Source organism: Nuphar pumila, chromosome 13, assembly GCF_984573655.1.
Source record: "Nuphar pumila chromosome 13, dmNupPumi1.hap1.1, whole genome shotgun sequence".
NCBI classification, from domain to species: Eukaryota; Viridiplantae; Streptophyta; class Magnoliopsida; order Nymphaeales; family Nymphaeaceae; genus Nuphar; species Nuphar pumila.
Window position 1 is genome coordinate 51,252,176 of NC_143261.1, and position 20,278 is coordinate 51,272,453.

General features: G+C 39.5%; 2 protein-coding genes and 1 long non-coding RNA gene across 3 annotated transcripts; all 3 read right to left on the bottom strand.

The window, feature by feature from the left end:
* Window positions 1-557: 557 nt before the first annotated feature.
* LOC149818352 (uncharacterized) lies at window positions 558-2,020 on the bottom strand. Its single transcript, XR_016427403.1, has 2 exons — window positions 1,967-2,020; window positions 558-1,230 (listed from the first exon to the last, which is right to left on the bottom strand). It is a non-coding gene; the product is annotated as an uncharacterized LOC149818352 (long non-coding RNA).
* A 4,269-nt stretch (window positions 2,021-6,289) lies between these two features.
* LOC149818353 (eukaryotic translation initiation factor 5A-2-like) lies at window positions 6,290-9,882 on the bottom strand. The gene is made up of 5 exons (XM_089985736.1): window positions 9,708-9,882; window positions 7,869-7,991; window positions 7,683-7,739; window positions 7,512-7,586; window positions 6,290-6,773 (listed from the first exon to the last, which is right to left on the bottom strand). Exons 1-5 carry the CDS (start codon window positions 9,828-9,830, stop codon window positions 6,672-6,674), a joined length of 480 nt encoding a protein of 159 aa, XP_089841862.1. The 5' UTR covers window positions 9,831-9,882; the 3' UTR covers window positions 6,290-6,671.
* A 2,094-nt stretch (window positions 9,883-11,976) lies between these two features.
* On the bottom strand, window positions 11,977-18,309 carry LOC149818354 (metal tolerance protein 5-like). Its single transcript, XM_089985735.1, has 6 exons — window positions 18,057-18,309; window positions 16,496-16,605; window positions 16,163-16,408; window positions 15,725-15,805; window positions 13,458-13,691; window positions 11,977-12,882 (listed from the first exon to the last, which is right to left on the bottom strand). Exons 1-6 carry the CDS (start codon window positions 18,223-18,225, stop codon window positions 12,535-12,537), a joined length of 1,188 nt encoding a protein of 395 aa, XP_089841861.1. The 5' UTR covers window positions 18,226-18,309; the 3' UTR covers window positions 11,977-12,534.
* Between the last annotated feature and the right edge of the window lie 1,969 nt (window positions 18,310-20,278).

Sequence of the window (20,278 nt, forward strand, 5' to 3'; positions counted from 1 at the left end):
ACCTGCTGGGCTCTCAACAAAGAAGAGGAATGAGCTACAAATTCTCCACAAGCAAATGTCAAGTGCCACATATTATCATCTGCTGCAAAATCCAACCTCAGTTCATTAAGTACAATGCAGAATGTTAATAAATCCATTGGAAAAGTCTTTGACGAATTTTCTCCAATATTGGCATGTGCCGAATTTCCTGGTGATATGCTAATAAGCACTTTCAAAAGATTGAGCAAAATCCGCCAGTTACCCTCAACCAATTCATGCTTCTTAATGGCATGGACTGAACCTTCTGAAAACATATGGTGCACTTCATTTTCCAAATTCCACCCTAAAACACTATTTTGTATGAATCTATATAGGCAGTAAAAGGTAGAAATCAATTTATGCATGGCAAAGACAACCACGCGAAGTACGAAGGCAATTCCTTTCAACAAGGCACGGATAAATGCAAGGACAAGCAGGAAGCATGTAATCCAAACATCTGATGAATCTGAATTAACACGAGAAGAAACAGTTGATCAACGGTGGGCTACACCTCTTGCAAGTGCGACAGCTTCTGGAGGCAACTGATTTTCCATTTCAGATGCTTCCTTCCACAAATGTTTGATGTGATTAGAAAATTTGGTATCCTTGGATAATCTCAATCTAGTTGTAGAGAAAAGATCTGAAGCAGGATATCTTATTTTCAGAAGCCATGATTCATAAACTTGTACATACCGGTGCCATAGTATGACTAAATTGACTAATCTGCGAAGGAAGAACCTTGGAAGTAGATTACACATCTGGTGTGCAGCCCTCTTCCACAACACCTTACCACTTCTAGCAGCTTTAACATCTTCAGATTGTGATAAACTCCCGATTGAAAAGATACAGCTGGCATGGTGACTCTGGTCTCTTGCTTTCAACTTAACATACAAATCTTTGAAATTGAAAACCAAATGGGTCACATCTCTACCCATGATAAGCATCTCAACAATGCTCTTAAGCAGTTTGCAGTACCCACTAAGCTGACCCTTTACACTGAATTCGCTAATGCTTATGCAAAGAGAATGAAGTTCGTTCCAAGCATTACTTCCCACAGGTTGCCCATAATTGATGAGAATCTGTATCTGGAAAACTATATCACTAATGCACACTTGGCAATGACCAAGAATTACGTTAAGGTGAATCCATCACCCTCCTTCCAGGCTGCCTTTCTCCCAATATATTTTCAAGAGCATTATGCAATGAAATCCCCTGTAATTTACACAGAGAAACCTTCTTATCAGTTTTCAGGCTACACTTTATTGAATTATTGAAAGAAAGGCATGATAAACAACGAAAGAGATTTCCCCCGTGTCATAGTTTATTCAAAATCAACAAAAACAGCAAGACTTATAAAAAATAATACTAAAAAAAAAGGAATAAGACTACAAGCTTGAAGCATGAACTGTTTGACCCCAAACAACTCGAGGGAAAGAAGCAATCCCAAGCGACGAACAATTGGCAAGGAAAAGAAAGAGAAAAGAAGAAACGGAAGAAAAAAGAACAAAGCAATCATGTTTCCTATAATATCGTCAAAAAGAAAAACAGTTAACGGTATTCCACCAAGCGACGAAGCTTCCCAGGAAAACAACGGGTGCAGGGAATTCCCAACTGACCCACCCCCAAGATCCCAACAAGAAAAGGAAGAAAACATAGGAAAAAGAAAACCACCAAGGGTCTTGCATCTCTCCAAAACACAAATTCTCTGAATCCTACAGTAACACGTGAAGATTGTCGAGCGTTGTTTCGTTTCTTTAAACAGAGAGAACTACTGCACCGAAAACAATTACGAACGGTACGTGCACACCGGACCACATCCAACCCTATTATTAAAGAAAGAGAATGCAAACTAATCGGTGATTAGCTAAAGAAATGACGCATAACGATCTACAATCGACAACACCACACAGACACCCCAAAAATCTAACAAAATCAAATTTCAACACACCTCCGGATCAAGCAACGCAATCCTTTCCTTCTTCCTCGCCGCGGCCGAGTAACCAGATCTCGGTAACCGATCATTTTCCCTTAAATTCCACCAAACCCCGAAATTAACAGGCAAAGCCACTAAAACTACAAACACCTCTTCTAAACAAGAAAGCGCAAAAAGAGAGAAAAAGCAAAAAAAAAAAAAACAGTAAAGAATGAGCCAAGAAACCTGAATTTTAGGTCAAAATGAGCTCCGTGGGCCTCAATCTTGAGAATCGGAAACGCAAACAGCGAGAAATCGACGATAATTCGGTCGATCCTCGCATACTCGAAGCGCAATGGAGAAGATTCTTGAAGAAGAGAATTCAGGTTTGATTTGTGGAACATGGCCTTGTGGAGGACAAACCACGCCTCCTGGGAACATGGCCTTGTGGAGGACAAACCAATATATCTTTTGAATGTTCGCATTATTGAAAGGGTTTGATTTGATGCCCAGTATAGTGTCACATTAGGAAATATATGAGCATAATATCATATTTGGATAAAGTTAGAGAATTATGTTGTGAAGCAATCCCACTAGGTTTAGCACAAATCCAGTCACAGTAAGATATGAGCTCAGAGTGAATCAAGCCATCTGAGTTACTTATTGCTGCAGCAAGTTATTGATTTAACTTAACCTGAACAGACTTAATTATCATTGGTATCTAAAATTTGATTCAGTCAGGTCGGGTCTGCCGCTCAGTTGAGAGCTATGAAACAAGTTTGCAGTAGTTCACAACTAGAATTGGATCGCCAAGTGGCCGTCCTTGCTCAATTTGGGTCAGACCTTGATGCTGCTACCCGGGCATTACCAAACAAAGGTGTGAGGCTAGAAGGAACTACACCCAAGGCTTGGCTTGCATTCTGATGCGGAAGAAACTCCGGGCACGAGGCACTTTCTACTCGTTGGAAGTTCATGGTCAACAAGCTGTGATTCTCGGAATAGACACAGACACAAAAGGCGAACCAGGTTGCCCTTCACTATGAGCTAATTCACTGTTTTGATGGGTGCCGTTCATTTTTAAGATGAATGACATCCAAGGCACCTCTGATGTGATCCTCTCTTATGAAAATAGCGTGCAAGGTGTAGGGAAATATGGCTGTGATCACCCAATAGATCTTAAGAGATTGGTGTTTAAAAAGGTGTTCTCAACTCGAACACGTGACAGAGGAAGACTGGCTTGATCCAGTCACAGTAGCTCAAGGCTGGGCGCTGCGCAAGAATGGTTTCCTCATGGGCTACTTATATTTCATATGGGAAGAACAAGGCTCTACAGATACCGGAACATCTCCCAGCAGGGTGAGGATAGAGGTTGGAGGGCTTACGTTTGCATGCTGCAGAAACCCAGGGTTTTCTGTGGAAATGCACGGGAACCCATGTGTTTCTGCAGGCCCCACTGCAGTAGCACAAACAAGGTCTTCCCTTTCCTCGCGAAAATGTTTTCAATGGGGACCACCCGCTTTCCACGGAATCCGATTCCATTTCAGTGGAAGAGGACTCCGCAGCAGACACGGAGTCATCTTCCTTGGGATGAAAACAGACCCTTAGGCAGTGGAATAATGAAAGACAATTGATAGACTTAAGAGGAGATCCCAACCAAACACTTCACCGGACCATTCAATTGGTAGGAGCTACAGGTGGTGTGTACAAAGGGCAGGGACGTAGTCAACTCGAGCTGATGACACTTACTAGAAACTCCTCGTTGAAGACCAACAATTGCAATGACCTATCCTCATCACGATGTAGTTTTCAAAGATTACCCAGGCCTGTCGGCCAATACTATAGACTCTTTCAATACATCAATGTAGCGTGCATGCGGCCCAGAACATCTAAGGGCATCACAAACCTGTTATTGCCTCAAACTTCCATGGCCTACATGGCCATAGTCCCTCTAAGAAGCTGGTCATGGAGGGGTACCTTAGTAGGAAACCCACAAAGTGATACGAGTGATTTTGGAATAGCATGAACCAATCTCATTTCAAAGCCTGATAAACATAAAAAGAGGCCACAAAAGTGATCAGGGCTCCTCTTTTTGCCATTGGAGACGGTAAGCACAGGTCCATGCACGCAACTGTTAACTATATACTAAGGGCATGTTTGTGTGCCAAAGAAAGGTGCTCCGTGCAGGACGGAAACGAAGTCCTCACCCCCGACCCCTGTTGAACTTTGTTTCTGCTGAAAAGAAGGCGCAACAGGTCACTTTCCTCATGGAAGGAGATTCCCATGTCTGTCGCATTTTCTTCTATAGAAAACACTAAAACATCACTCAGTTGGTTTGAAGGGCCCCATCACCTTCATTCACTACAAGTGCTAGCTCCACCAGACCAAATCTCCTGGATCTGTGGAATCTAAAATGGATCAGATCCAATCGTAACTTCAGGTTCCAGTCCCACAGCCGGTGAGCAAACTATCTCCAGAATCTCGTCTTCATCGGGGGAAGCTTCGGGTTCAGGTACCGTACCACAGCCGGACCGGAAAGGAAGGGGGGGCAGTGAACCTCCTGCCAAGAAGCAAGGTAGCTTGCTTACTCTCCACCCTCTCAAACCTGACACGGGAGAGGAAATAGTACAGCCTCGAGGAAAACAGCTCCTGTTTAATCTCAGGGAAGACCTAGCCCAGCTTGATTTCCGTTAACACATAGGGGCCCCATGCATTTCCATGGAAACTCCCGACTTTCTGTGGCACACAAACGTGTGAGAGATGGAATATCCAACAAACGTGGTACTTTTCCGTCAATTGTTCTTGTATATCTTCGAGCCTCTAACAATTCTCGCTCCCATTCCTTGTCCCCAAAAAAGAAGTCACGGTTTATCCAATCAAGTGATACTGTTTAATTCCTTTTGCCAGGAGAATTTTGCACGCAATAAACCTCATACAGAATGTCTCCAAGAACTTGATTCAAGGAATCCCAAAAGACTAGCTTTGTGTCAGATGGGGATATTTCAATTCCTTTTTGCCTTAGACAATTATCCATACTATCCATGAGACATTCTTAAGCATCTTCTTATGCCAAAAGATCAGCTTTTTTCCTAACCCTCTTTAATGCTCAATGGTCCACAAAACCATCTCCTAGTCGATGGTTTGAGAATCCTATTGGAATCCATTACAAATTAAGCATCATTTTGAAGATCATGATAGCGATTATCGACCATAAGAAAGCAAAGTGTCATTGTCAGATGCTTCAATTATTGCTACTCAAGCTTATACGGCAGGGCTTCCAACCTCAACCTTCTGGCCTCTATATGAGAAGAAAATGCAGCATTCTTAAAGGCAGTTTATCTTGAAAGAATTGGTTTAGCATCTGACCTGATGTTCAAACGGTAAACATCTCCATCTCACCAAGAGTAACCATGTTGCAGACTTGGGGTGAAATTACTGCATACTACTTCCAAAGTCAAGCACATTTACCAATTCTCCTTCCGGACTTCAAATTGAAACACAATCCAAAAGACTGGTTCAATTGAAAATAAGATCATTCACACTCCACACATAGATATACAGGAGAGGACATTAGGCAAGGGTTCTTCCCTAGCCTGGCCGAGGATAGCCAACCTCATTCCCAGAAACAATGGCAGCATACTTGCTAAGGTAGTATAAAATAGAATTCTCTTAGGACTTATTTTCAGAAACAATGACCTCAGTCCCAGAAACAGTAGCCATTTAAGATGGTTTGGACGTTGCACGAAGACCTCTCAAGGCTCCTGTGAGAAAGGTTAACATGGTGCAGGTAGAAGAAACTAGAAAAAGAGCAAGACCACTGAAGACTTGGAAGGAGGCAGTTAGAGGCGAAATGAAAGATTGTAAAGTGACTGAAATTGTGGCTCTAGATAGACAGGAACGGTGAGATAGGACTCGCAAAACCAACCCCACGTAGTTGGGATAAGGCTCGATGACAACAATAAGAAATCAAGAAGCATGATAATGCATAATACAAACAATCTGCCCACGGACAAGTTATTGTTCCACATTTATAGGCTTCCTTTTGCAGTCCAAAATTTCAAAGACCCCTAATTACCAACATCAACTTGATTTCAGCAGCAAGAATTGCAAAAATGAAAGAGAAGAAGGCCCCCCCAAGAAATAGAAACACCGAAAAAAAAAAAATAGCAGACTGAACAATCCCAGAAGAGCACTGAAAGTTAAAACACCAGGACAAAAAAACAAACAAACAAATTGGCAACAAGCTTTGCCTGGGAAAAGTAGATTGCATATTCACCATGCAATGCTATCCATACTCCAAAATCAAGCAACCAGCAGCAATTACCACAAACGCAATAAGAACAGACAATAGAAACCTTTCTCTGAGAAAGCAAAAAATACCATAGCATATAAGTGCGATGGTTTCAAGCATCTATTTGTACCATTCACAAAATCAACCAGAATCACTCGGAATGTAAGGAGGAGGCAGATTTTCTGGTAAAGCACATCAATGTCAAATAGTTATGAACTAAGAATGAACTATGATATCATGGGAAGTTCAGGCTGCGCATCAAACAGTGAACTGAAGCGAAAGAATCTTTGTTGACTGGTTTGGTCACTGTGCAGGATACCCCTTGTGACTTATCGCAACAAATAACCATCTATCTTGTCCCTTCTCAGTCTCACACTTGGCCATTATATAAGGCTCTACAAAACTCCTTGATTAAAAAATTTAAATGATGAAACACAAAGTACTGCACAGCACCTACTTAGGTCCAATGTCCTTGAGAGCACAGATTTGCTCCTCCCCCATGGCAGACATCACAGTCACCACAAGGTCCTTTCCTTCACCAAATCCATCTTTGATCTGTGGCAAGCAGCACAAAAAGCTATTCAGCACACACTAATGACAGCTGTCACAATCAAGTGGAAAATAAATCAAAGCTTAAATGCATGGAACTTTTTAGAGACATCTAATAAGGTAAACCCTGTATGCTTGAATCACTAGAAGGTTTCTCAATTAAGTTGGAAAGGCCAACCATACAGACACAACATTCTGCCACTAGCAAAAGAAAAGTTTCACTGAATACAGTCAAAATTTTGTAGCTTAAATGACTATGCAAGATTATACCCGTGAACATAAAAAGTAGCATGACAGTATAGTCAATTAAGGTACAGAGCATGCAATTCATAGAACCAGACCAAACCCAAATTTAAGTCTACTAAATGGAAGACTCGGCTGTTACATTCAGGATGAGAAGGAAATGAGAGTAGAGTACAAGTTTCAAGAAAACAGAGATATGATGGGAAATAGGACAGAATAAACAAGTTTAAATCACATCCATGATCATATAATAAAAGATAATAATCATGAACTAAATTACTTCATAGCTTTTCATGCTGTACCATTAAAGAAGACAACATATAGCTTGCACAATTGAAACCAAGGAAATCTTCAAACAAAAAGATTAGTAAATGACATAAAAACAGAGAATACCACCTCTGGAAATATAAACCAAAACATACACAAACAAAAGGCAGATTATCACCAATGATATCATGCTTTCTACAACAAACCAAGTACACAAATAGATCATGGACAAACCTGGGCAAGCAGGGACTCATCAGTTGGGAGTCTTAGATCATCTTTAGTGTTTCCATTTTCAGTCAAAAGACTCACCTGTTAGATTCAATGTATCTTCATCAAACATGATCCAATTAAAATCACACAGTTCGTCAGATCATTTACGCATGGAAGAGGCAAAGAATAACTCACAAAACCATCTTCAGAGATGTCAATCAACTGATAATCAGTACGAGTAACATGAGGAACCTGTGATACCATATAATAGTGCAGTGTCAAAGCCTGTATCAATGTCACACAGTATACAATGAAAGAAGACAACATATAGATCAAAAAGAGACAAATTAAAGAAGAAAAAAAACAATAATAAAAACTTACATCACAGTTGTGTGAAGAGGGGACAATATCTTCAAGCTTTTTCCCATTGAAAATATCAATCGCCACAAAGTGACATTTTGCATGTCCATGCTTGCCAGTCTTGGAGGTCGAGACTTCCACAACCTGTTTAAAATGCAACCATGTAAACCACCGAGAAGATGGGATGCTCTTACTAATATGAAGAATAACCTTACAGCAACAATGCCAAACCAAACAAGCAAAATACAATGTCGGTCAATTGATTAAGTAGGAACCATGTGCATATTTGCAAGTGAATTAAACCGAACTTATTCCGATCACTTAACTGCTTTGCATGTCTAGTCGAGATTGGTAACCAAAAAGTCTTCAAAACAGAGTTACTGGAAACTTCACAGACAGGTGGAAAGTGCGCTTCCCAGAAACTCATTTCGGAAGGGCGATATTTCTCTCTTCCAAAACTTGAGGGGAATCTTGATTCTTCCACGTTTCTCCTATGCTTCACACTAGTTTCCTATATGTTTTGCGTGTGTTTCCTCTCATGCTTCTCATTCACTTCTCATGTGTTTTCTCTAAATTGGTAACCATCATTTTTAGATTTGACAAAAAAATTATTTTTGGACTAAAAAATCATGAAATTTAAGAATAATCATTTTTATTTTAGTTTTTATTCACTTCTCATTTAATTCCCATATCAACTCATTTTCGATTCCTATTTCATTTTCAAATTCCTCGCTTCTCGCTTTAAAGTCTTGCACAACTTTTATGCCTCAGTCAAGTCAAATGAAATTTTAAGAAAAAATAGAACCAGGACTTGGGACTTAGCTCCATAGGCAACAAGCCAACTGGTCATCAAACCTAAGCAAACAGGTAAACTTCAATTGTACCCAAAGACTTGTTTGGAATCCTATGAGACTAACAGAATACATACATGTGAAGAATGAAAGAGTGCAGACAAATCAGATCTTCTAAGCAACAGTTGATTTACAACCATAAGATATCCAGAATCATGATCGTAAAATCCCAGCTTACATAATATTTTGCATGGATCAAGGCACAAAAACCATTACATCAGCCATTTCTATGCTTTGTTATTCATAGATTAGACAAAATAAACAATAAGAAAAGAATGGGAAGATCAGAAAAAAGTAGCAAAATCAATTCTTGGTTTTCCTGTTGGACCCGCCAACAGAAATGAAAAACTTATTTCTGACACAAAACCATGTCTCTCAATTATCTAGAATCGCAAACTTCCAACCAATAAAATATTACAAAAAACCCAAAAAAAAAAGTGAAAGAGCAATTCTGTTCATCCGCCGCAGGACGCAATCAATACTCCCCAACAAATTTTTAGGCGTAGATCTTGCGTCATGCCCACCTTATTTAAGGGTTTTTGTTTGGATGCACTCTCCAGAAAACTGGGATAAGTCAGGATATTGCTAAGCAACATCCCTGTTTTTTTTATAAAGCAAAATCCTAATACATATAGGGATCGGAAAACCCAAACTTTTTTTTCCGATAAGAGTCAAATTTTCAAACTTAAAAACCCATTTCAAAGAGGGAAAAAGGAGCACACTGAAAACCACAAAAGCAGCAATAACCGAGAGCCCAGCGTTCTCCAAAACCAGAGGTACCCACAAACCCAAAAAACAATATAAAGAGAACAATAATCGAATCACCAAGAAACGCTCCCTATCCTTAGGATACAAGACAAACCCAGAAAAACGTAAGCAAAAATAAGAAACTCTGGTCATCTAATACCAGAATCAAACAGGAAAACAACCAAATAGTCGATCGATCTAAGAGAACGAAGATGAGTACACAGAGAGAGAGACAGAAGAAGATGATGATGATGACGATGACCTTGCAAGGGCGACTCTTGATGACGATGTATCCGTTCTTGCGGATCGTTCCAGCCTGCTGAGGGTATGTTTTCGACGCTCCAGCGTCAGCCTTCGACTCGAAATGGTGCTCCTCGTCCGACATGTTTCTCTCTCTCTCTCTCTCTCTCAGAGACGACGACGGAGAGGGGAAGAAGAGGGAGAGAACGAGTAGGGAAGCTTAAACTCGAACCTGGGAAGCCGTTTTCAGCCGTCGATTAAGGCTAGAGCGGACGGTTCGGATAAGAGGATGGTTGTAGGGAAATTTAGGGCTGACAATTTGGGTCGGGTCTCATTTAGGTCAGTCCGACAATATTCGGGCCGGTTGGATCGGGTCGACATCGTGTTGACAAGAGATGCAACATACAAAGTGCATTTTCCGTTTCTTTTTTCCTTAAATTTTACGTTTTTTCTTTCTTTTCAAAAGATCTCCGTGGAAATAAAAGGAATGAAATCAAAATTAATAACAAAAAATAATTGAGAGCATCGATGCTACCTAATAGATTCAGAACGTGTACCCAGTTTTGAATTAGATCCGATTCATGTTATCAGATCCGAATACTCTATAATCGAATTCTGATCGGATTCGGAACGAATAAATTTCGGGTCTAGTGGGATCAGAGTTGAAACAGGGTAAATAAATAGGTTCAAAGACAGGTCAAAACCAGGTCTAACCTGACCAAATTTTTTCACATGGAAATCCAATACTTTGACCCTTTTTCTGTGCAGCCAATATCGGAGTATCCAGAGCTGGAGTGCTACCATGTATTTTGAGAGAGGTCCAGATCGAGAACTGGACCAACTCATTTATAGTTGGGTCTCGTGTCAGGTCCACCACTAATAGAACCGCACTATGTCTGGCTCTGTTTTACCATTCGACTTGGATGCTAGTTGCACGTTGTGGCACCTGTAACTAAGGGTGTCAATGGTTGGGTTTGACCCAGACCCGACCTGTACCAAACCCTATAAGGTAAGGGTTTTGTGATAAATAAGAAGGTCCAATTAGAATTCGAGTTGAATTGGAAGGGTCCGATTAATATATGTAGCCGAGTATAGTTTTCGAAACTTCATATCAGACTCGGGCCCGACCCAAGTTCCGACTAAGATCTGCAATTTTTGATGTACAAAAGTTAAAAAGTATTATTTTACAGTTTATGATCTGGCTCTAATTCATGTAATCCTTATAGGATCCGGGTATGGTTTATCTTATAATTAGTCTGATTGAACCACGATTCTGACCGGGTACCATCATCTCAAATAAGGTTTGAGTTTGGTTTCACCTGGGTCCAAACCAAACCCGACCAGTTGACACCCCTACCTGTAACTAGTAAGTTTGTTGTGAACCACAACATTGTATTATTAAGAACGCCAAGAGGTGAGATAAAGCTGTTAAACAAGCCCAATGAACCGAACATAAGGTGTTTTTTTACTAGTCGATCCGAGCTCGAGCTCATGACCACTTTGAGCTAAACTGGCTGGGTTCAATCTGGCTCATTTTCAAAGAAAGCTGCATTGTTTTAAAGCTAAAATTATAGGATTTGAATTATAAACCTATTGAGGGGAGCTCAGTCTGACCTGCTCCTAAAGACTTAAAATACAGTGTTTCAAAGCCGGAAGCAATAAGATTAAACCTATTCTTCACAAGACAAACACTTCAACTATTTATCGTATAGAATATTATATGATATAAAATATATTTAAACTATATTTATTTATTTGCTTATTTAGTACTACTTAATAAGCCCATATGAGATGAGCCAAGCCAAGCCAAACACCTGTTGTTCATATTCTGCCTGCCGAACCTATTTTATGAGTTTGAACAAGCTTTTTAAGAGCCGAGCACAATCCAAACAAGGAGCAGCTCATCTCCTTCCCCAGCACTAGGGTTGGCTGTTTTACTGTGATGACTGGTGAAGCTCAGATTACCCACTTTATCTACCCATATAGTGAGTGGAAGTTGGTGAAGGTTGGAAAAGGAGAGAAAAAAAAGAGATCCAGAATCAAAGACCATCCCTTAGGTTGTCAAGGTTTGATTACTGCAGGTGTCAAGTGTCAACCCCTTGCAAAAGCCGACACAAAGCATAGGCCTTGGAGGCAGCGGTCCTAGCAACGGAGTTTTACCACCTGTAGGTCGGCCTATGATCGACCTGCAACCAGGTTCTGGGTTTCTCCATGTAGCTAAACACAAATAAATACTTGAATCAACTTAGGAAACAGGGAGACTTTGGTAACATAACATGAAATAAAATTCATGAACAAAACATTTCTAAGTTCACTGAATTCATTAGGTTTCATTGGACAGCCACACACACACACACACACACACAAACATATATAGCAAATTCCAGAAAGCAACTAGATCATCTTTTGCAATTGCTAAAACTAATATGTCGCTCAATTTTACAGACTTCATAATGCACTCGTGATATCTAAAACAGGCGACAGTATGGAATGCTTGGAAACATTTTTTTTTTTTTGAAAGGCAAGTTAGGCAGACCCCCACCAGTTATTATTCAAGGTACCACTGCGCCCCCCCCCCCCCCCCCTGTTGGAAGCATACTTACATGCATAATAACTTGATAACAGTTATCACCTAGTGCTTTCAGTTACAGCCCTTTCTTCAATCTCAAAGGCCTCCTTTCCCTTGACCAAGAACATATCAACGACCGCTTCGGCATCAACAAAATAACTAACGCCTTTAAGACATTGAAGGCTCCCATTATCTCCTTCCGTGAGCTCTGGAACTAGAAGAGATGATCATATACTCAGGGCATACTGCTTCGTCCATGACCACACCATGCTCTCTTAACCTATACAAGAGAATGTGTATGCTCAGGCTTGTGTGTATACTCATAGTCAAGATGCACGAAAGCTCTTTCAATGTCAGGAAGCTGCTCTAACTTCTCCTGCAGGGCCTCCCCTATGTCATGGGCCTCCTGAAGAGGCATGTCAGCAGGCAGCACTATGTCAACCTCCACAAAATAGTGTGAACCAAATGTATATGCACGAACAGTGTCGATATGCTTGATGGCTTTGTGATGATTCCAGCAGAGGTATGTCAGCTTCTGCAGGTAATCTGGTGTGGCAGAACGGCCTACCAAGGAATTTACGTTTTCAAGCACTGTCATCGACCACGTTCTGATGGTGTATAATGCCAACTGCATGAGGAATGACAATGGTAAAAGTTAGTTATCACAGGAGGCACTTGAATTTGTGTGTTCAAAGATGTCAGCAAATTGATGATCTGCTCTTGTTGAAGATCTGATCACTTTTACAAGTATAATTCACACACACGCGCATGCACACACACATGTGAGCAAGCATGCATGCCTTTCATATATATTCCTTCCAAAACAAACCGTAGAAATGGTCTTTTCATCAAACTAACTCCTTTCAAATAATATTATTATGAAAAAGAAAAAAAATTCTTATGCAAAATCTTCATGGCAAAAAAGGTGCTACTCTGGAGTATCTGTATCAAAGGATAGTATGGAAAAAATGAACTCATGTCTGGGATTAATATGAACTAGCATGGTCCAGCACATCCATTGACAGAATGAGCATAGGTAATGTGCTTCCATTTGCTGGCCCAACGCTGTGAAAAGAAAAAAAATGAACTGGAATTCTGTGTCAGAACAGCTCAAGATGTTACAAATGACAAATCTTGAGGCTAAATACAAACTCATTTGTGACTTCCCAACATCACCTCATATATCACTTGTTCCCAACTTACCACAATAGCACCAACAGGATCAATCCAGTCGGCGAAGGAATTAGCCAACAGGGCAGCAATGAGACCAATGACATTGGTTATGACGTCAAAAAAATGATCCTGCGCATAAGCTTTAACAATCTCATTGTTGAATGACCGGCAATAGATGACAAGCAGCAGCTTCACTACAGTCACAGAAATCATAATGACAATCACCCATCGTTCCTGCTCCTTAGTTAAAGAAAACCCATCCTCCTGCAGTCAAGCAATGAGTCAATAATGTCTGAATATGTACGCTAACTAATTTTCAACCAAAGCAACCAAAAAGACTAATGCAAAAATAATAGAGGTGATAAAGAATTCAGGAAACAGAAATACCAGAAGATTTCAAGAAGTAAAGCAAGAATTGGCAGGAAAGTGGAGAAAAAGAAAAAGCTACAACACCAATTACAATCACTAAAAAATAGTCACTTGACACAAGAAAAGCTCCAGAAACGGCTTGGGTGGCCAAAATATGTAAATTGAGACTCCAGGAGACAACTGTAATGAAACAAACAAAATAGTACAAGAGAGTGCCTCTTATGGGCTTACAAGAGCACAAAAGCAAGGAATACAAAAGACCACTTATGGGTCAATACAAGATCACATACACAAAGACCACTTAAGAGTCAAGAACAAAAGTAAAAAATATAATGAATTGATAGTCAAAATGCTTAAGAAAAGCATTGAGTACAAGAGGGGGAATTACCCCTTTCATATAGACAAAGGAGAGCTCTTAGAGCCCTTGGGACCACCCCCAACGGCTCTAAGAGCTAAGGACATTAATGCCCTTAGCTCAAACCAAAAAGACAAATTAAATAAAAAAAGAAAGAAATAAAGAGAGAAAAATGAAAGGACTAAAGTGCCCCTAATGGGCACAGCCTATTACATATGTGAAAAGACAGAAATACCCCAAATGGGTATTTACCTATTACAAAGATAAATGAATATATATAATGTATTTAAACATTATATAAAATATATATATTACAATGATAAATGGACATATATAAACATAATGTATATATACATTTTATATATTATATACATATATCTTAACAACAATCATCCCTTGCACTGGAGTAATCACATTAACCGTTCCGTTCAAAACAAACTTTGCTGAGATTTTATGACATGGACTCGGAACAAATAAATATGGTTACCCGACCACCATGCACTGTGCCTTATTTCATAACACCGTTCCCAAATAGGGATGGGTGATCATCCCTTTGGCTTTTGCTAACATTGGTACAGGATTGTGGACCTCTCAGTTAAGCATAAGAGTGGCACATTAACCAATGGTTTGTTCATTGCTATGTGTAACAGAAAGAGGGCTAGATATCAACTATATAATTCTTGAAATTTTAGAAGATGATGGGTTAAAAAGATTGACACGCCTTACTTTACTGAACCAATTACGAAAGGCTGACAGTTGTAATTAGGGATGTCAACAGATCTGGTTTACCCAGACCAAACCCTATAAGGTCCGGGTATGGTGATAAATAAGAAAACCCGATTAAGATCCGAAGGTCCAATTAATACATGGATCCGGGTATAGTTTGTGAAATTTTATACCAGACCCTAGCCTGACCCGAGTTCCGATTAAGACCCGCAATTTTTCAATGTAAAAATGATGAAAATATTATTTTACCAGATATGGTCCGGGTCTGGTTCATGTAGTTCTTATCAGGTCCGGGTATGGTTTTTCTTATAGTAGACCCGATTAAACCCAGGTCCGGACCCGATACCATACCCGAAAATTGGATCCAAGTCTGGTTCCACCTGGATCCGAACCAAACCCAACCCGTTGACACCCCTAGTTGTACTAAAGGACTAAGGTACTTTATTCTATTGTCTTCAGCATTGTCCTAAACCAATAAAATTGAAATGCAATTGTATAGCAAGGAGTAGCATATCTGAAGAATTTGTTACCACATGTTAATATGAAGTCATGAACAAAAGGGAAACCCAACCACATTTCTTGCTGATGTATTTTGACAAGCAATAGAAATAGAAGTCATTATACCATTTCCAACCGAATAGAGAAAAATTAGAGGTTTTCTTCAATTTGTCATTTACAAAAGTTTGAGATATTAAACCATTTGGTGGAACTAGAATATTTCTTTGAGAAAGGTTTTCTTCTTCTTTTCTTTGCTAGGAATAGATGATTTGAACACAAGATCTATCAGCTAAGAAAGAAACACCCTAACAATCAGATAGCACATTTGACCAGAGAGAGAGAGACTTACATCAGATATGAGGGTGCGGACAGACTCTAAAATTATTTGCAAACCCAAGGTTGCCATGACAGAAGCAAAGACGAGGATACCCTGCAAATCATTAAAAATATTAGTGAGAAGATTCTTAGTTCATCAATGGATGAAGCTTTCCCATTTTCAAGTAGTATCAGAACCGTTTTCTTCCCTCTCAGAAAAACACAGAGTAATATCAAATCCAGTAAATTCTAGGAGCTAATATTATGCTCAGCCATCAATTTAATATTTTACTATTAACATAATGAACATAAAAATATGATGCTAGCATTATTGTCGCAATTCTAATTGTATGCAACATTTTTTGACAAGTTTAAACAAAACAGAAAAGCATCATTATGACCATCACCATACATGTATACACATAATCATGCCTGGTACTATACAACATAATGAATAAGGGAAGGTACTGACCAGTGGCTGCATTCGTTTTTTCCCAATAGGATATTGATAGGGATTTGGTGTTTCCATTGAGAATGCAGTAAACCACAGGATAAAACCTGACAAAAGATCTAGGAGAGAATCCAGAGTAGATGCTATGATTGCCAATGAGCCACTCCTTATCGAAGCATAAATTTTTGCAGCAAAAAGAACCATGTTTGCAATATTTGATATCCTGATGGCAGTTCTCTCACTTCTCGCAACCCTTTCACGCTCTTCCTGAAATATTACCACACTGACACCGTGTTATAACAAGGCATACCGATCCCAAGATTTCAAGCAAAGTATATAAAGAACATAGAAAACCTTTGACATTCCAGGAAGAAAACCACGCTCTGCCAATGTATCCATTTCCGTAAAGCCCTCCAACATCTCCACTTGCTGTTGGTAGTACTCAGCCACAACATTCCCAGTACCTAGAGAAGAAATGCAAAATCAATCAGAGAATGACCAGAAGGTGCAACTAAATGAGATTCAAATGATTACTTGCAGTAACATGTTCAAACAGATGTTATATCATCAAGCATACTATTAGATATACAATGATTTTAAAAATAATCTCAGCAAGAAGTTAGCCCAGGAAGTATTGAAGCAAAAACACCTTCATGAGTTAATGTTTTTTTTTCTTTTTCTATAAAATACACATGTAGTGGTGCTTATGCCAATTATTGCATTATGAATTTATGATTTTGTTCCACAACGAACCACACAAATCAACATCACGGCAGAAAGTTTAAACTTTAAACCATGATCATCATGTCTGATACATAATTTCTAAAGACAGTTTGGAATGATCCATAAATGGAAAAAAAGGAAACTAAATCATTCCAGCTCCTTATATGAATGACCTGATATGAGTGTGCAGTCAGAAGGTTGAACTCTTCACTATTGCTTCAAGAGCACCAAACAGAGGTTCTGTTTGTGCAAGATAATGCTGATAAGTTCCTAGAGAATTTCATAATCTATCACCTGCGTTAACTGCCCACCTTTCATGTACATCCATTGTGCTTTAATTCAACAAACAAAAGAAGAATGGCCCACCAAAACCGCATTTCACAAGAATCAGAAACCTGTACCTATATGTTATTTATAGCAGCACAAGATTATCATCAACAACATTTGGTCTTCACCAACCCCATTTCATGATCAATTCCATTAACATATAACCATCACAAAACTCGACAAATTCATAAAACTCAGTTCATATCACTCCAATCCTCTTCCCAAGCAATCCTAAAAATAAAGCAACCCAAATACCGAACAAATTAACAGCTCAAAACTTGACTGTCATAACCAAAGGAACGTGCATCGCATCCGTGTACATCACAATAATCACGAAAATGGTGGAAGATGAACAATTGGATGTAGTAAACCGACTATCAGAGCTAAATACTAGCAATAGTTGAATGGCAATCAATTTCCATACACAACAAATCTGTAAGCAACTGTATCCAACCACCAATCTTCAGCAATCAAAACAAGCCAAACCCATAAAGAGACCAGTCGTTATACAAACTAAAACCCCAAGAAATTTGTAGAAAATAAAAAGGATGGAATAAAAAAATGGAAAATCAGCAATATGATACTTTCAGCTTCAAGACCACAAACTTATGATTCATATACTCCAAAATAACAGGTATCTACCAAACAAAAAAACAGTAATATTAAATAAAAACTGCACAATATGAAAAGAAAAGTAAATAAAAATGGAAGAGAAGGGGACGTAACGAAACAAAAAAATGGAAAAATGAAGTGGGTACTAACTAATGCACTTGAATAATCAAAATAACGAACAAATAGCCAGAAAAAAATGAGAAAAACAGAAGGAAACTAAAGAAACAAAAAGAGGGGGCCAGAAAAACCTCACCAAGGACTCCGAGGCAATCATGGAGGCTACGAGAAGGCTTCTCTGGGGGGTCCACCCTTTGGTACCCATCGAAGTTGAGCCGCCACGATTCCTCCCGCCGGCCTCCGTTCTCCGGCAGCAGGAGCTCCGACCCGCTGGAATCTCCACCCTTTTCTGACGTCTCCGTCATTCTCCGGCCACCCCCAATCTCACAGCAGAGAGAGAGAGGGAGAGAGACGAGAATATACACTGAAGAAACCGAAGATAGCGACGCTCGCACAAGGCAGATTCACAAACGCACTACAAAAATATTAAAATGCACAAAAAATAATAAATGAAAATATAATTTAGGCGAGTTAACTTTTGGGGCCCTTAAATCACCAATAAATCAAGCCCCCTGTATGTTGCTGCCAGCTTACTATACAGGATATTAGCTAAGGGTGCCAACGGGTCAAATTTGGTTAGGATCTAAGTGAAACCAAACTCAAATCTGATTTGAGATGCTGATATCAGTTCTGAACCAAGTTCAATCGGAACTACTATAAGCGAAATAACACTTGTAACTTATAAAGATTACATGAACCAGACCAAGATCATACGGGTAAAATAATATTTTTTTAGCCATTTTTATATTGAAAAATTATGAATATTAGTTGGAACTTCAATCTGGTTTGAGTTCAGTTTGAAGTTTTCACAAACCATACTCAGATTCTTATATTAATCCGACTCTTTGAGTCTGATCCCGATTCTAATCGGGCCTTCTTGTTTATCATCAAACCCTGACCTTGTAGGGTATAAAATCAGTCTGTTCGATTCAAGCCCACCTATTGACATGCCTATTTTTTCCCCTTTTGGAGAGGAAGGACTTGATTCTCAAAATAAGAAAAATCTATTTCACAAATATTATATTTTAAGCAGTGGGGGGGGGTCTTTTATTTTAATCTTGTCTTACAGTTTTTTTCCTTTTGGATGGTCCAAGAGAAAACCCATCATCACCCACTGCACCTTGGCTGTCTTTGGGTTGGTAAAACCCTTAAGGTCGAGAGTACACCCAGCTTCGACCTTGCGACGGAGCCCTTATGGGCTAAGCTTGTCTTACAGGTGCTTTCAGAATTCAGGGAAAATTTTTCCATCTTTCACAATAAATATCGAATTATAAAAAAGAAAAATAAAAAAACCAAACGGTTTGGTGGTTGAGGCCTTATGAGCTCAATGACGTGTACAGCGAGAGCGCCCACAATCACGGGTGATGTGGATTTCCTGCAGTGTTGGTATGATTCAAAAAGACACGTGGACGGCGATCGATGGTACCAAATGAGGACGTGGACGGCTACGATTGCTTCTCTCACTTTCCAGAATCAGAAAAAAAAAATCCTTTGTAATTTGAGTCGGAGATGTTCATTAGTGGGAGCGAGGAGGTTACAGCGAAAGAGCTGAGGTGGCCCCGCGGGGAGAAAGGAATGTCAATGTGGTGTGAATCAGTTTTTGCTCAAGATTACCAAACTACCCTTTGCACCTGTCCCCACGTTGGCTCTTATCGATGGCTTGTGGTCGCTCGTGCACAGCCGCCGCGTCATCTGGATCTGTTTAGGATCCTAGGGCTATGGACGGGTCGGACTTGGCGCTGTCTTCGAGACCAACTCTGTCTCCGACCTACATTATTTGGTCCATGACCGGCTAAGGCATGGTCACATATGTGTTGGATCATGGTAGATTCTAAAACCAAATCTGAGTCTCGAGCCAAAATAGCTAGATTGGGTTTGTTCAAAATTAATGTTGATTAAACGGAGAAGCCCTATCACATGAGACTGAATCTCTTCTAAATGCAGATGTAGGTTTTTTGTTTTATTCTCACAAAAGGGAAAGGCCTGGTACTATTCCACTGATTTAACAAAAAAATTCTGCCAGCTCCCCTTTTCTAAGTGAATGTTTTCACATGAGGACAGGTACGAAAGGATTTGCACGTAAAAAAATTTGATAGGTGATGATAAAAAAATCGACCTCACTTGTGCTAGCATGGTACTTTCTCACTGATGATTTGATGTTTATTTCACCACGTAAAACACCTCAAATTTTTTAAGTTCATTTTTGAACACCTTCTTTCATTTATGTCAACTTCTTTAGAACAATATAGGAGTCTAACCCTTAGGTCCATTCTAGTTTAGGTATCATTTCACCCTATTTTACCAATAAAATTATCATTTTACTCCTAAGTTACTCAAGATCGTTGTCAGTTAGACCCA

Bases quoted from the DNA above. Each gene is read 5' to 3' on its own strand.
- LOC149818353 (XM_089985736.1), bottom strand. From the start codon at position 9,830: ATGTCGGACGAGGAGCACCATTTCGAGTCGAAGGCTGACGCTGGAGCG. The intron at 7,992-9,707 runs GTCATCGTCATC...CATTTTAAACAG, and splicing joins TCAAGAGTCGCCCTTGCAAG to GTTGTGGAAGTCTCGACCTC. The intron at 7,740-7,868 runs GTAAGTTTTTAT...ATGGTATCACAG, and splicing joins CCTCTTCACACAACTGTGAT to GTTCCTCATGTTACTCGTAC.
- LOC149818354 (XM_089985735.1), bottom strand. From the start codon at position 18,225: ATGACGGAGACGTCAGAAAAGGGTGGAGATTCCAGCGGGTCGGAGCTC. The intron at 16,606-18,056 runs GTGAGGTTTTTC...TTTCTTCTCTAG, and splicing joins TGATTGCCTCGGAGTCCTTG to GTACTGGGAATGTTGTGGCT. The intron at 13,692-15,724 runs GTAAGTCTCTCT...GCTTGACTGCAG, and splicing joins TCCGCACCCTCATATCTGAT to GAGGATGGGTTTTCTTTAAC.